A 14,322-nucleotide genomic window follows, 5' to 3' on the forward strand; every position below is an offset into this window, starting at 1 on the left:
CCCTAAGCTGAGAGGATCCCGAAGATCTCCTCTGGCCTTGACGAGAGATGAGTGGATGCCACCCTGAGGACAAATGCCCAGGAACAGTGTCACTGTGCTTCCTTTTCAGGATCACACACACAGTGCATGCCCCAGGGTGGTCAAACATAGCCCAGGCCAGACAGACCCATCACCCTCAGGGCCGGTGCAGAGCCTGAGGCCCCCATGCTCGTACCTGTGTGGACACAGGTTACCAAGGTGATGGACAGCCATGACAGGCATGCAAAGTATGCAGGTGAGGGGGCGAGAGAGGGCAAGTGTGGAAATGGCGAGCCCAAAAGCTGCCCATTTGCCTTGGCATCTGCCACCCCTGATGCTCACGGAAAGGAGATGGGCGTGTCGGCCAAGGGCTGCCCTGAACTTCCTTCCTCCCCTTGCCCCGCAGCTGGATGGGGGCTGGCCCTGGGGACTGGGGGATGCGTGAGCTCCTTTCCTCACACTACCCTCTGCTCTCACTCCCCACTTGCTCATCTTCCCCTTTACTCCTCGGCCCCCCATCCCCTCTCTCTCTTTCCTCCCAGCACTCCCTACTCTAGGACAAGATCGGGCTGCTGGAAATCTGTCTCCTAATGGCTAAGGTTGGTGACACGGGCAGGCCAGGCCTCCTTCCGGAAGGGCTGGGAGATGGCCAGCCCCCGAACCAGCCTGCTTGGTCCAGAGGCACCTAGGAGGAGAGTGGCTGGGCAGGCCCCAGAGCCCATTCTCAGAGGCCACAGCCTCCTCACCACATCCCTCTGAAACAAGAAGCCCAAAGAGTGGTGTGGGGGGCCCCTGGAAGCTGGAACCTCAGAGGCCAACGGAAGCCTGAGGAAGGGATTCTTCTGTGGTTGGGGTACATACACTCTTGAGCCTAGAGGTCCTCTCAAGCCTCCTCACCAAACATTGGTGGGTTATGTTGAGTCTGAACCAAAAAAAGATATGGAGGTTTCAAAAGACCACAAGCTCAAAAAGAGCCAACAGGGTGATAGTGACTAAAGTCTAAAGGAAGCAACCTTTATGGAACTTCTGCAAACCTTCAAACATCACTGCACCTGCTCACCAGAGCTCTATGAAGGATTTTTATTCCCAGTGTACAGATGAGGAAACCAAGGCTCAGGAGATTAAATGGCTCACGCAAGGTCACTGGGATTTGGACCTCTTTGTGTTGCATTTCAGAACTAATTCCATTGCTTTAGTGTAAGCTATTTTAAATTTAAGGTTATATCAAAAGGAGCAGATGCTCCAGAACAAGGGCAGTGATAGTCCTGCCACATGTGGTAATCATACCTCACTTGGGTGGATGACTGCAAAAGTAATAGCTCATGTTGAATGATCTCTTCCTGGGCCCCTAAGTTCATTTTCATGTTTTAGATCATTCAATCCTCCTCACAATAGCAAGGGAGGAGCACTATCACCATTATATCCTCACTTCACACCACAAGAGACTGAGGCTCGAGAGGTGATATGATTCAACCAAGGTCACACAGCCAAGATCCCAGTTCACATTGCACTCCACATTGCACTCCTTGGGACCCCCAGAAGAGGTCGCAAGGTGGACAAAGATCTGGAAACTGTATTCCACAGGGAGCAGCTAAAGGAAGTAGGGATGTTCAGCCTGGGGAAGAAGAGGTTCATGAAGCTCTTGATGGGGTCATAAAGGGCTGAGGTGGGGACAGGCGGTGGTCCTGGTCTGTGGGGCTCCAGAGGGCCTAGCCTGGACCAGTGGACAGGGGCCAATTAGCAGGCTTTGACTGCTGTCAGCTTCCCTGCCTGTAAAATGGCCACGGCCATGCCACATATTAAATGAGGTTAATATGTCAATAAATGATGGCAAATATCACATTCCCACGTTGCTGGCTTCCTTCCTGGGATGGTGGTAAAGGCTGAGCTCTACGACTGTGTGACTCTTGACTCTGCTCTGACCTACCAGGGTTCATCCCAGGCTCTGCCACTTGCTGTGTGACGTGCCCCAGGCATCTCCCTCCCTGAGCCTCACTGTCCTCCCAACAACACCTGCCCTGCGCACATCCGGGAGCAGGTGCTCAATGGAACAATGCTCCCTGCAGCCTCTGGCAGCCAAATGCTCAAGGGCCTGAGGAAAACGGTTTGCCTGCTTAGGGCTGAAGGTGGACATGGCACAAGCTGGAACAGCCTTCTACCGTCCCTTGGGCACTGGAGGGTCATGTGGTACCTGTTCCACCATCCAGGGTGACTGTCAGCTACCTGAGCAAAGGAGGACGTGGCTGGCTGGTTGTGTCTGGAGCCACGGCATCAGCAGAGCCACCTCCCACCCATGGGCCGCCCAGAGGCTGCTGGATTCCTGCAAGGATCCAGGATAAGTGGGTGCTGGAACAAGCTCCGCTATTGCCCCTCATCTGCCTTGGCCCCCCATTTGTAGCCCCTCATCTGTAAAATGGAACTAAAGTGCTTCACAGGCTGGTGTGGTCCACGTCGATTAGTGGAACACCCAGTCCATTAATATGTGCTCAGTTAAGTCCAGCAGCTCCCCCTGCGTACATACACTTCCAGGATGAAGACGTGTTAAGACTGGAAATCAGTTCACATTTACTGAGCACCTCACTTCGGCAGGACACAGCACGCTGTTTGAAGACACTTCATCAGATCTTTAGCTCCCTGAGAAATCTGAAGCCAGAAGGTCAAGGAACAGGTAAGAGAGAGGCTGGAGCCCAGGTCTGTCTGGCTCTGGGGGCTTCCCAGGGGTGGTTACAACACAGGGCTTGGTGGTCAGAGATGTGGGACTGAACCTGTCATTTCCCCCTGGTGTACTGTCACTCAACCTCTCAGTGCCTCAGTTCCCGCATCTGTAAAATAGGAGCAATGGTACATATTTTATGGGGTTGCCATGAGGATTCGAGGTTCTGGTGTCCACAGCGTTTAGCACAACGCCTGGACACATCCTGCATTCAAGCAATGGTGGTGGCCACCACTTCAGAGTGTGCAGGGATTATGGTGATAAACAGGGGCAGGGGGGTGTGAACGAGTGAGAATGAAGACATGACCCCCGTAGAGGGGAGGGTGGTCTGCATCCTGCCACTTCCTCTGCCCCCTCAGGGGCTCTGTGCAGCTTGGTGGCCAGGAGCTGGCACAGGTGGCCCTTCATTTCCTTAAGAGTGCATGCTCGGCTGGCTGCCCATGGGACAGCAGTGGTAAGGACATCCGGCCTCAGTCAAATGGTTCACGCTCCCACCCCAGGGCTGTGGCTGGGCCCCTGGCCATAACATGGAAATGAAGGGGCTCTTTGGGCTACCGCAGACATGGGGACTTACTGTAATGACAGTACAAAGAGGCCTCAGGTCCCCAAGCAGACATGGGCTATGGAGAGCCATCAGCCCCAAGTCTGGGGACCAAGGGAGAGCAGAGAGAGGTGAGCAAGTGACAGCTTTGAGTCATCCCGTCCCTATGAAAAAGGAAGCAAAGGGCGGCGCCTGTGGCTCAGTGGGTAGGGCACCGGCCCCATATACCGAGGGTGGTGGGTTCAAGCCCAGCCCCGGCCAAACTGCAACAAAAAAATAGCCGGGTGTCGTGGCGGACGCCTATAGTCCCAGCTACTCGGGAGGCTGAGGCAAGAGAATCGCCTAAGCCCAAAAGTTGGAGGTTGCTGTGAGCCGTGTGACGCCACGGCACTCTACCGAGGGTGATAAAGTAAGACTCTGCCTCTACAAAAAAAAAAAAAAAGAAAAAGAAAAAGAAAAAGGAAGCAAAGGTGGCAGGTTGGGGAAGGGCAGGACAGGATGTCAGCAGTAGAGGAACTTGGAAGTTACGGACCTGTCAGAGCAGGTAGCAATGAGCCCAAAGGACCCACAGACCTGGGCCCAAACCCTGGCCTTCCTGCTAACCTGCTGCATGACCAACCTCTAATAGTCCTGCCAGTTACCCAGCAAGGTCACGGCCAAGCTCTAAAATGGTGGTTCTCAACCTTCCCGATGAGTGACCCTTTAAGACAGTTCCTCATGTTATGGTGACCCCCAACCATAAAATTATTTTCATTGCTACTTCATAAGTGTAATTTTGCTACTGTTATAAATCATAATGTAAATATCTGATATGCAGGATGGTCTTAGGCGACCCCTGTGAAAGGGCTGTTCAGGGTGGCGCCTGTGGCTCAAGGAGTAGGGCACCGGTCCCATATGCCGGAGGTGGCGGGTTCAAACCCAGCCCCGGCCAAAAAAAAAGAAAGGGCTGTTCAACCCCCAAAGGGGTCGCGACCCACAGGTTGAGAACTGCGCCAAAAGATGAGGTAGGTAAAGCACTTAGCCAGTGATCAGTCAGCTTTGCTAGTGTCTCCATATGACCTTAAGCAAGTCATACCCTTCATTCCCATTAACAGAGCATACAGGTCCCTCACTTGCAAATGCAGTTGTCACCCTTCCCTTCTGTGGGCTTCAGCCCAGGGCACCCTGGCTGCTGCCCTTTGTGCCTGGAGGTGCCGATGTGGCTTAGGAAAACAGTCATTTCACATTATCTGCAGGTGATAGCCCAGGACACACGTTCTTCCCCCTCCAAAAGTCGGCTGTCCTGCCCAGGCTTGGGCCCATGGATTCTTGGTTCAAACTAACTGGCCAGTGGCTCCCTGCTGAGTCATCTGGCCCTCCAAGGTCCTTCCAAGACAGTTTAGCCCAGGTGAGGACATCTGGGTGAAAAAGAGAGAATGGCCCTGGGAATCAGACAGAAGTGAATTTGCATCCCAGCAATAAATACAATGCCCTTGGAAAGTCCCTTGACCTCTCTGTACCTCAGTTTCATCTGCAAAATGGGGGCATGGTAGTACTTACTTCATAAGGCCCACTGCGAGGAAATATATGTGGAGGTCTTGGCACACATATTAGTCAGGGTTCTCCAGAGAAACAGAATAGGATACATTACAGACAGAGACATTTTAAGGAATTGACTCATGTGATTGTGGAGGCTGATTAAGTCCAAAATCTGCACAGAATGCTAGAGACCCAGGGAAGAGTTCCAGTTCAAGTCCAAGGGCAGACTGCTGGAAGAATTCCTTCCTGCTTCAGGGAGCTCATTCCTCATTCTATTAAGACCTTCACCTGATCGGACCAAAGCCCACCCATGTCGTAAAAGGTCATCTGCTTTACTTTTTAAAATCCACTGATTTCAACATTCATCTCCTCCAAAAACACCCTCACAGAAACATCCAGAATGGTTGACCAAATACCTGGTATCATACCCAGACAAGCTGACACATAAAATTAACCATCGCAGCACATGATGGTGGTTGTTATGACAACACGTATATGGGCACCATTTTTGAATCCTTATGTATCTCACACTATTCTAAGCACTTCTTCAAATTATTCAGTTCTCATTGAATAATGAGAAGTACTTGATTACTGAATTACTTCCTTCAATTCTCATTATAACCTATAGGTGTGTGAGAGAGTACATTCTACAGATGAAGAGAAAGAAGGTCAGAGAGGTCACGTAACTTTTTGGAGATCACCCAGCTGAGAGGCAACTGACCAGGATTTGAATCCAGCACACCTGGCTCCACAGCTCCTGCCGCCTCCAGCAGGGACTCCCAGACATCAGTCCCACCCCACCTTCCATCAAACCAAGGGTGCTGTCGGCACTTCCGGAGACAACACACCAGCAGGGCCAACAGACTTAGATGACATCGGCCATCCCCCACCACCTCCACCAAAAAGACAACTGATTGCTTTGATTAAGTAACAGGCACTTTATTGGGTGACATCAGGGTGATTCCTGTTGCCAACTCACAGTGCAGAACCAGGAAAGAATGAAAGCAGAACCCACACGTGGCCTAGGGGCAAAGGCACCCACCCCACCCACGGGCCGGGTGTGAAACAGTGGTACTAGGGGACAGCCACACCAGCTCCACAGGGCCCCGTGCAGCTGTCCTTGAGGAGCACTTTCCTAGAGCTTTCACAGTCCCCTAAAAGCCATCCTTGAAAGTCAGGCCTTATGGATCCCTGACCACGCAGAATCAACAAGAAGGAATCTGCAGGGGACACCGTGGCCACAACAAAGAACAGGCGACTGACGGGCCAGTCCACACGGAGCCACTGACACGCTAAGGAGGAAGGTTCTGCAGTCAACACCCTCGGCCCAGGCTGAAGGAAACCCAAGGCCAGGTGTGAGGGGCTGGGAGAAGGGAGGGGGTGACACCTGCCTGAGCTCCTGTAGGGAAATCTCAGGCCCCAAGACAAGCCCTAAGGGTGGAGGTCTCTAGAGGTAGGACCAGAGGGGCTACAGAAAGCTGAGACAAGACGAAGGCCCACCCAAGGCTTTACAAAATCACAGCCCAAACAGGAGCGACCAGCACATCCCACACCATGACACGTGATCTCCAGCACATGAGGCAGGCCAGGAATCACGTGGGCCTCAGGCGAACATAGGCCACCTGGAGAAAGGCATACAGGTGTCTAAGGCAGATGGGTGGGCACAGGTACCCACTGACCCAAGTGGGTCTGGACAAAGATATGGTGAGAAAGGTGGGCAGCCTGCACAAAAGGAGGGCAAGACCAGCTGGTGTGCCCTGTAGGCCACCCCCGGTCACACTTTACCTTCGACACCTAGAGGAGCTAGGCCCAAGGCCAGGAGCCTCTGTGAGTGGTGAGGTTTGCCGAGGGACCCAGAGCGGCCTCCTTTTCACAAAGGATCCCAACAGCTACTTGATCTCCATTCCCAGGCCCCTGGGCTGCAGGGCCAAAGAGCCCCAGTGGAGGAGAGAGGGAGAACCTGCCAGGCCCAGAGGTGATACCTCCCAAGTGGACCTTCTAGACTGACCGACAGGATAAGGGGGAGTAGCTTGTTCCTCCCCAACATGATCTCAAACCAGCACCTAGGCATCTGATACCAATGCGCAGCAGGGGCCAGAACACAGGGCAGTGGTGGGGAGGGGGTGTCTGGCTTTAGAAAGGGGCCATCCACGAGCAATGGGGTGGTGGGGGAGGGGCTGGGCGGAGGGCAGTGCAGGGAGGTCAGTCATCTGGACGGGCAGACAGGTGGACAGTGGAGGCACCGCGGGGCTCACTGCATGTACGAGTAGCGCCAGTCCCCCAGGGGCTTGTGGGTCTCCTTGATGACCTGGGGTGATGTCCAGCGCAGGATGTAGTGGGGGCCCCCTGGCTTGTCGTTGGTTCCTGTGGAAAAGACAGTCCTGCTTTGCTCTGAAGAGACAGCAGTTCCGGGCAGAAGGCAGGGGAGGAGTTCATGGAATAAACAGGGCACCAGCAGGGAGCCTGCCCCGCAGAGGTGCCAACATGACGCGTAAACAGTCGGAGGGACAGACAGACTCGGCCCCCAGGCTGCAGGTGAGGGGCTAGGGAAGCTGGGGTACCCCTCCACAGCAAAGATGACTGGGAGGCAGGTGCCATGTGGAGAGGGCATTGGACTGGGGACTAGAGGCCTGTGTGATACTGGGATGCCTCAGAAACGCACACCTAGCCTTCATCCCTGGTTTCCGGCCCAAGCTCCTGAAGCTCTTGGGATTTCCTGCTACTCATAAGCAGCCCCTTCTAACCACACCAGAGTTTACACTGATATGGTGGCTTTTTCAGGATGGAGGCCGGCTGGCAGAAGAACCAAGCCTGTCTGTTAAAGGGTTGGGACTTTCATCCCCAGGAAGGGCAGAGGAACCAGAGGTTGACCTGGTCACCAATGACCAAAAATTTCATCAGCCACATCTGCATAATGAAGCCTCTACAAAAACCCAAAAGGACAGGGTTTGGAGAGTGTCCCGTTGGTGAACACGTGCCTGTGCCAGGATGGGGGCACACCTCCAACTCCAAGAAGATGGAAGCGTCCCAGCCCGGGACTGTTTCCAACTTGCCCTGTGTCTCTTCATCTGGCTGCTCACTTGTACCCTTTCACATACCCTCTGTAATAAATGGGCAAAAATAAGCAAACTTTCCCTGGGTTCTGGAGGCCATCCTAGCAAATTATCCCACCACCTGAGGAGGCGGTCATTGGAACCTCTGATGTGTAGCCAAGTTGACAGAAGCTGTGGGTAGCCTGGAGACCCACTGCCTGCAACTGGTGTCTGACGTAGGGTCAGCCTGTGGGACTGAGACCTTGACTGCGGGGACTGCACTAACCCCAGGCAGCTGGTGTCAGAATCGGGTTAAGATATAGGACATCTAGTTGGTGTCTGCAAGAGCCGAAGGATTGATTAGTGCAGGAAACCCCCCGACACCCAGGTTCAGCACAACCTCTCATGAGTTTTTCACCCCTCTGAGCCTCAGTTTCCTCATTTGTGAAGTGGAAGGCGTTAGACTAATATGATGTTGGGCATGATGGTGGAAAGTATGGGTGCTGGAGACAAAACCACAACCCCACCACCTCCCAGCCATGTGCTTTTTAGCACCATGCCTCAGTTTCTCCCTCTGTAAAATGGGAAGAGGAATAGTAGATGTTTGCCGGGCCCCCAGTGAGTGTTCCGTAAATGGTGTCGTTCCTGTTACTCTTAACTCCCTCGAGATGAAGGGTCTAGAGCAGCGGTTCTCAACCTGTGGGTCGCAACCCACAGGAACTGTATTAAAGGGTCGCGGCATTAGGAAGGTTGAGAACCACTGATGTAGTCTCCCACCAGGAACATGGCTCTCTTCTGGGAAGGGTGGGAAGAAGGACCCACTTACCAGAGGCTCGGGCTCCCCCAAAGGGCTGCTGGCCCACCACCGAGCCGGTGGACTTGTCATTGATGTAGAAGTTGCCGGCAGCATTCCTCAGCATCTTCGTAGCCTCCTGAATGACCTCCCTGCAGGACAGGGCAGTAGTAAGAGGGCAGCCGACCTGTCCCCCCTCTAGTCCCGGGCCAGACCTTCAACACCTCTGCCCCAGCCCACACTGGGGGTTAAGCACAAGACAAGCCTGGGACAGGGCGCTGGCCATCTGCTGGGTGTGGGCTCCCAGACACATTATTCAGCCTCTGACCCTCAGCTTCCTCCCCTGGAGTGGGCTGGCATGCCAAATGTAAGGACCAAGAGTCGAGCCATACCCAAGGTGTGGCCTGTCCTGGTCTGATTTTCCTGCCTCTCAGAAGCAGGAGGCACCCCTAGACTCCCACCCCTCCTCCAAGCCCACCTCTACTCTCTCATAGTGGCCGACTTGGGGCGACAACTTGTGCCATGGAAGAAAAAAAAGGCAGAATTTGGGATTAGCTTCACAGGTGTGAATCCTGACCTTGCTTTACTTCATCCCTGCAGTGTGGGACAATCACCTCACTCAGAGGGACTCCATTAGGTCTGGAAAGCCAGTCAAAAGTACTGATTCCCAGGCCCTGCCCCCAGAGATTCAAATTCGGTGGTCCCCAACAGGACCCTGGCACCTGTGTTTGCGACAGAGGGCCCCTGTCGGTGTGGGTCTGTTAGGGCTAAGAGGAGGGGGTCAGGGAGAGAGCTGGCAGGGACAGGAGACAGGACCACAGCTCTGGGGCTGCAGCCTGGCCACTCACTTATCCTGGGCGAACACTGCCCCCGTGAGGCCATAGCTGGTGGTGCTGTCGACCAGATGTAGTGTTTCCTTGTACTTGTCGTCCTGGTAGACATACACAGTTAGCACCGGCCCGAAGATCTCCTGGAAGAGAGGCCCAGGTCAGGCGAGCTGCTGCCCTGAGCCTTCCTGGAGCCCCTGTTCTGCACCACCCTCCAGTCCCCATCTCTCAGTTCACACCTCAGACCTTGCAAGAGGCTGGGTGCTCCCACCTCCTCAGGACCCTTCCAGGACAGCAATGTACCCAGCTCCCCACTCTGCTCACCCCACTGCAACCTGGCAAAAAATCCAAAAACTTTCTGGTTCTCCCTGCCAACCCCACATCTGGAGAGCAAAGGGTCGAAGGCATTGAAAATGGGAGGATTCTGGAGAACAACTGGCAAGAGGATCACCGGCGATACCACTCCCACCAGGAGGATTCATGGTCCCCACTGCTACCTAGGGTCTGGGGGAAGACTTCATCCTCTGACCTCCACTCCCGCCCCACACTGCCACCTCCGGCAGGTACCTCAATCTCTGGGAGCCTCTGCTTCTCATCTGTGAAATGGAACCAGTAACACTGACCTCATCTCGGCCGAGTGCCCAGCCATGGCCGGCCCAGCAAGAGTCAGTAATGTCAGCTGTTACCGTCACTCTGGTGGCAGCCATGGTGATTGTAGGCAAGGGACGCGCTAGGACCCTGGCCTGGATTAAGGACACAGCACTGGATTTGGAGTCAGGAGGCCTGAACTCAAGACCTTGCTCTGCTCTCTTCAGGTGTGAAACATTCCCTTGTAGGGCCCCACCTTCCTCATCTGTGTAATGGGACAATGTCTCAGAGAAGAAATCACCGGGCAAGTGCCCCATGTGCGTGCTGCACTCAGGTGAGACCCTGCTCATCTTGGCCCAGGCTGCCCACCCTAGTTACCTCCTTCATGATGGGCTCCTGTGGGTCCTTGCTCTCCACGATGCAGGGCTCCACAAAGTAGCCCAAGGAGTCGTCACACTTGCCCCCGGCCAGGACACTGAGGCTGGGCGAGGAGCGAGCATGCTCCAGCCACTTCTTGATGCGACTGAAGGACTGGGGTGGGTGGGGAGGAGTGGGTCAAAGACAGCCTGGGAAGTCATTCCCAGCAGCAGCCTCCTGACACACCCCAAAACACCTGGACCTGAAGAGCCCAACTTTTAAAAGAGGGGACAGTATGGGGGGGTCCCAAGGGCAAAAGCCAGGGTCTGGAGCATGGTGGCTCTGTCCTGTAATCCCAGTACTTTAGGAGGCTGAGGCAGGAGGATCACGTGAGGCCAGGAGTTTGAGACCAGCCTGGGCAACATAGCAAGACCCCATCTATACATATACAGGGCAGGGAGGGAGCCAGGCCAGGCACAGTGGCTCACACCTGTAATCCTAGCACTTTGGGAGGCTGAAGCAGGTGGATCACCTGAGCTCAGGAGTTCGAGACCAGTCTGAGCAAGATCAAGACCCCACCTCTAAAACACAGCCGGGCATTGTAGCAGGTGCCTATTGTCTGAGCTACTTGGGAGGCTGAGGCAAGAGGATCACTTGAGTCATCCCAAGAGTTTGAGGTTGCTGTGAGCTATAAGGTCACATCACTCTACCAATGGCAACAAAGTGAGACTCTGTCTCAAAAAAAAAAAAAAAAGCCAGGTTCTGGCTGAGCCACAGGAAAGACAGGGCTAATATGCACACTCGTGTGTGTATATGTATGTGTGGTGTATTCACAGGTGTACTCACATATAAACTTACACACACATAATGTATGTCATGTACACGCATGGCATGGCCAGGTATCTACCTACGTGTAGGTATCTGCATGCCTTATACATGTGCCTGCATGTGGGTGGACTTGTTATGAAGACACACGTGTGCCTATGTGAACATGAACATATATGTGTTTATGTGGGCAGACCTACATGGGTTCTGGATATACCCACACATGCACGTGTGTTTTGAGTTTATGTGTGCAGGGGACCAGTCCTCTGGTTAGGGACGATCCCACCCCTTCCAAAGCTGGAGGCATGTCGCGGCTGTCACTGCCTTGATCAAAGCAGTGCTGCTGGGTCGCTCCTGGGTCAGGGCCCTGCACATCTTTTCCTTGCTCTCCCACCCAGTCCAGGGCTTGGCCCCCCAAGGAATACCACTTCCTGCCACGTACCTTGGCATCAATTACTGCTGAGAAGAAGGTCCCAAAATCCTCTGCAGGCTGGAGACAAGGGAGACACCAGATGAGTCCCGTGGGCGAGACAAAGGGAGCCCCTCCCCGACTCCCCCTGCCCCAGCAGCACAGGGGCCTCCCAGGGACCCAATCCCATCAGTCCCCTGCAGGGCCACAGCAGGGGCTCCGGCAGCACTCACATCGCCCACTTTGATCCGGCTGTGCTCCTCCAGCAGCCGCCCTTTGATCTGCGGCCACAGCGACTGAGGCACGTAGAGGCGTGAGCAGGCGGAGCACTTCTGGCCGCCGTACTCAAAGGCTGAGCGCAGGGTCCCGCTCACCACACTGTCCACATCTGCCGAGCAGTGCACGAAGTGGAAGTTCTTTCCGCCACATTCTACAGGGACAGGGGTGGGGATGTGAGCCTTCCCAGCTGTCCAGGGGCCCAGAGCACCCCCGAGACCCGTCCACGGGGTGTGAGCAATACCAGCACTGAGCAGCACTGGCCAACAGCCCAGAGGCCACTCTCCCACCCCACAGGCAGGGCCACTGAGGCCCAGGGAAGGGTGAGGGGCACCAGTGGTCCTCAGGTCCAGCCCTATCACACAAAGGAGAAAACACACTGCCCAACATTAAGGCAGAGAAAGGACCGGAGCCAGTCCATTCTCAGAAGCAGACGCAGCTTTCTCTGAGGCTTGCCAGCACACTGGCCCATGAGGGCAGGGAGAGTCCACCCCCTGGACTGCCACTGGTGGGAGTAAATTATCCAGTTTCCCCTGCAGGCAGGTCACTTCACCCTCCCAGCTGGGGTTTCTTTGCTTGTGGAAAGCACCAGCTCATGGCAGCCTGCCTGCCAGGCTCCAGAGAAGAACTTTGCACTTTGTCTGACTGAGCCCCACAACCTCCCATTATTATTTCCAAGTTAAAAACAAGAAAACTGAGGCAAGAGACATGTGCTCCACAGTCACATGCTCCAGGTTGGGCAGTGGGGACCAGTGGTCGCTCTCCCTCGGGGGTGGGGGTGGAGAAGTGGGAAGGAGCAGAGCAGAGCCCCCCACAATGCACCATGCACAGCTCTGCTGAGGGGCTCCCGTCTAAATCATAGACGTCGGACTGGGTGAAGGAGTGGCTAGATGTTGAAGAAGCTACAGCTGACCCTCCCTGTCTCCCCTGACAACTGCTCCTCAAAACTCTCATCAGCTCAGAAATGGGGTTCAGGTCCCCCCAGGAACTCCACTCTGCCCTACAGGCAAAAACAAGGAACCACCAACCCCAGCTCTGCTGTTAACGTGCTGCATGGCCCTTGGGGGTCTTTCTCCCTCCGAGGTCTTGGCACTTTCCCAAAGTGTCGTCCACAAGACACCTGATCCACAGGGCCACTGCAAAAATAGGGTTCTGTGGCCAGTGAGTTTGGGAAACACTGCACGGTGACCTTAAAGATGTACGATGTATTAATAGAGTATTAAAGGCTCTGAGAAGTCCTGCAGGAGAGGACTCCATTTTGCTTTAACACACACAGCACATACCAAATTTCCTTAACCATGAAACTGTTTCTTTGTGGGAAAATTTGAATACACCAATAAAATCTGCCCTGCCAACCTCTCAGCCCCAGCTCCTACCAGCCATCTTCCTTCCTACTCACTGACCTAGCTTCGCTTCTTCAAACACAAGTTCATTCCCACCTTGTGGCTGGCCTCTGCCTTACACTCCCCTCTGCTCAGACCCACACTGCCTGACCCAGCAGCCACCAGCCCCACATGCCTACTCAAACTTAATTGAATTAAAATTAAAGAAATATTCAGTTCCTTGGTCACATGGGCCTCTGTGCAAGTCCTCAGTGGCGTGTAGCTAGTGGCTGCTGTGCTGGACAGGGCGGGTAGATGCTCCCAGCACTGTAGAAAGTTCTGGACAGTACTGGCACCCAAGACAGTTGGCCTGCCTGACCTGTCACCTCCACTTCCTCTTTTCATGATAGTGAGGGGAGGCATCCCTGGGGCCACAGGGGAGGAGAGGTGCCTTACCTCCAGCCAGGCGTGGGAAGGTGTGGAACCGGTCCAGGTTCTGGGCCACCTGCTTCCACAGGTGTTTGAAGGTGCTAGAACCAGAGGACAAGGCAGTGATTAGAGAGCCGGGCTCAGGCACCCAGGAGGGTGAGGGTCCTGAGGGGTGAGAATCAGGCCCTACCAGATGGAGAAGGCCAAAAAACCCACAGAGAAGAACCAGGGTCAGCAGCCCTGCAGGAGATGGGCAGGGCCACAGTGGTGGGAGTGGGGGACCAAGCGGGCGGTGACAGCTGCATTGCAGACCTCCAACAAAGACAGGCTGGGTGGCTAGACGGTGCACAGAAGGTCCAGCCTTTGCAGTCAGGAAATGCTAGTTCCAGCCCTGACTCAGGCACTCAGGGCTGTGTGATCTTAGGCTCATTACTTAACCTCTCTGAGCTTCACATTCTGCACCATGCCTGGAACTGGAGAGAATAATCCCTACCTGGCAGGGCTATAGGCAACTAGCTCAAACGGGAGTCAAGAACTTAAGACCATGCCGAACACACTCCGGTACCTTACGGGGACACACACCGCTGTGGTCAGCAGGGGGCGGGGAGTACCCCCTAGCCCAGGGCCTCAGGCCCTCGCCCCAAGCTGCCACCCTGGAGGTCCCCTCCTCCTCT

At 54.6% G+C, this 14,322-nt stretch overlaps 1 protein-coding gene across 3 annotated transcripts in view; it reads right to left on the bottom strand.

Annotated features, from left to right (window-relative positions):
- Positions 1-5,708: 5,708 nt before the first annotated feature.
- The window catches only part of ALDH4A1 (aldehyde dehydrogenase 4 family member A1), a 40,304-nt gene continuing 31,690 nt past the window's right edge, over positions 5,709-14,322 (bottom strand). For all 3 annotated transcript variants that reach the window (XM_053576404.1, XM_053576405.1, XM_053576406.1), the window contains 7 exons: positions 13,676-13,749; positions 11,855-12,051; positions 11,655-11,702; positions 10,409-10,561; positions 9,464-9,585; positions 8,649-8,767; positions 5,709-7,154 (listed from right to left, as the gene is read on the bottom strand). In XM_053576404.1, coding sequence (XP_053432379.1) covers positions 7,042-7,154; positions 8,649-8,767; positions 9,464-9,585; positions 10,409-10,561; positions 11,655-11,702; positions 11,855-12,051; positions 13,676-13,749 — 826 coding nt within the window. In that variant the 3' untranslated portion in view covers positions 5,709-7,041. The remainder of the gene's footprint in view (positions 7,155-8,648; positions 8,768-9,463; positions 9,586-10,408; positions 10,562-11,654; positions 11,703-11,854; positions 12,052-13,675; positions 13,750-14,322) is intronic.

This window comes from Nycticebus coucang, chromosome 22, assembly GCF_027406575.1.
Source record: "Nycticebus coucang isolate mNycCou1 chromosome 22, mNycCou1.pri, whole genome shotgun sequence".
Classification (NCBI taxonomy): domain Eukaryota; kingdom Metazoa; phylum Chordata; class Mammalia; order Primates; family Lorisidae; genus Nycticebus; species Nycticebus coucang.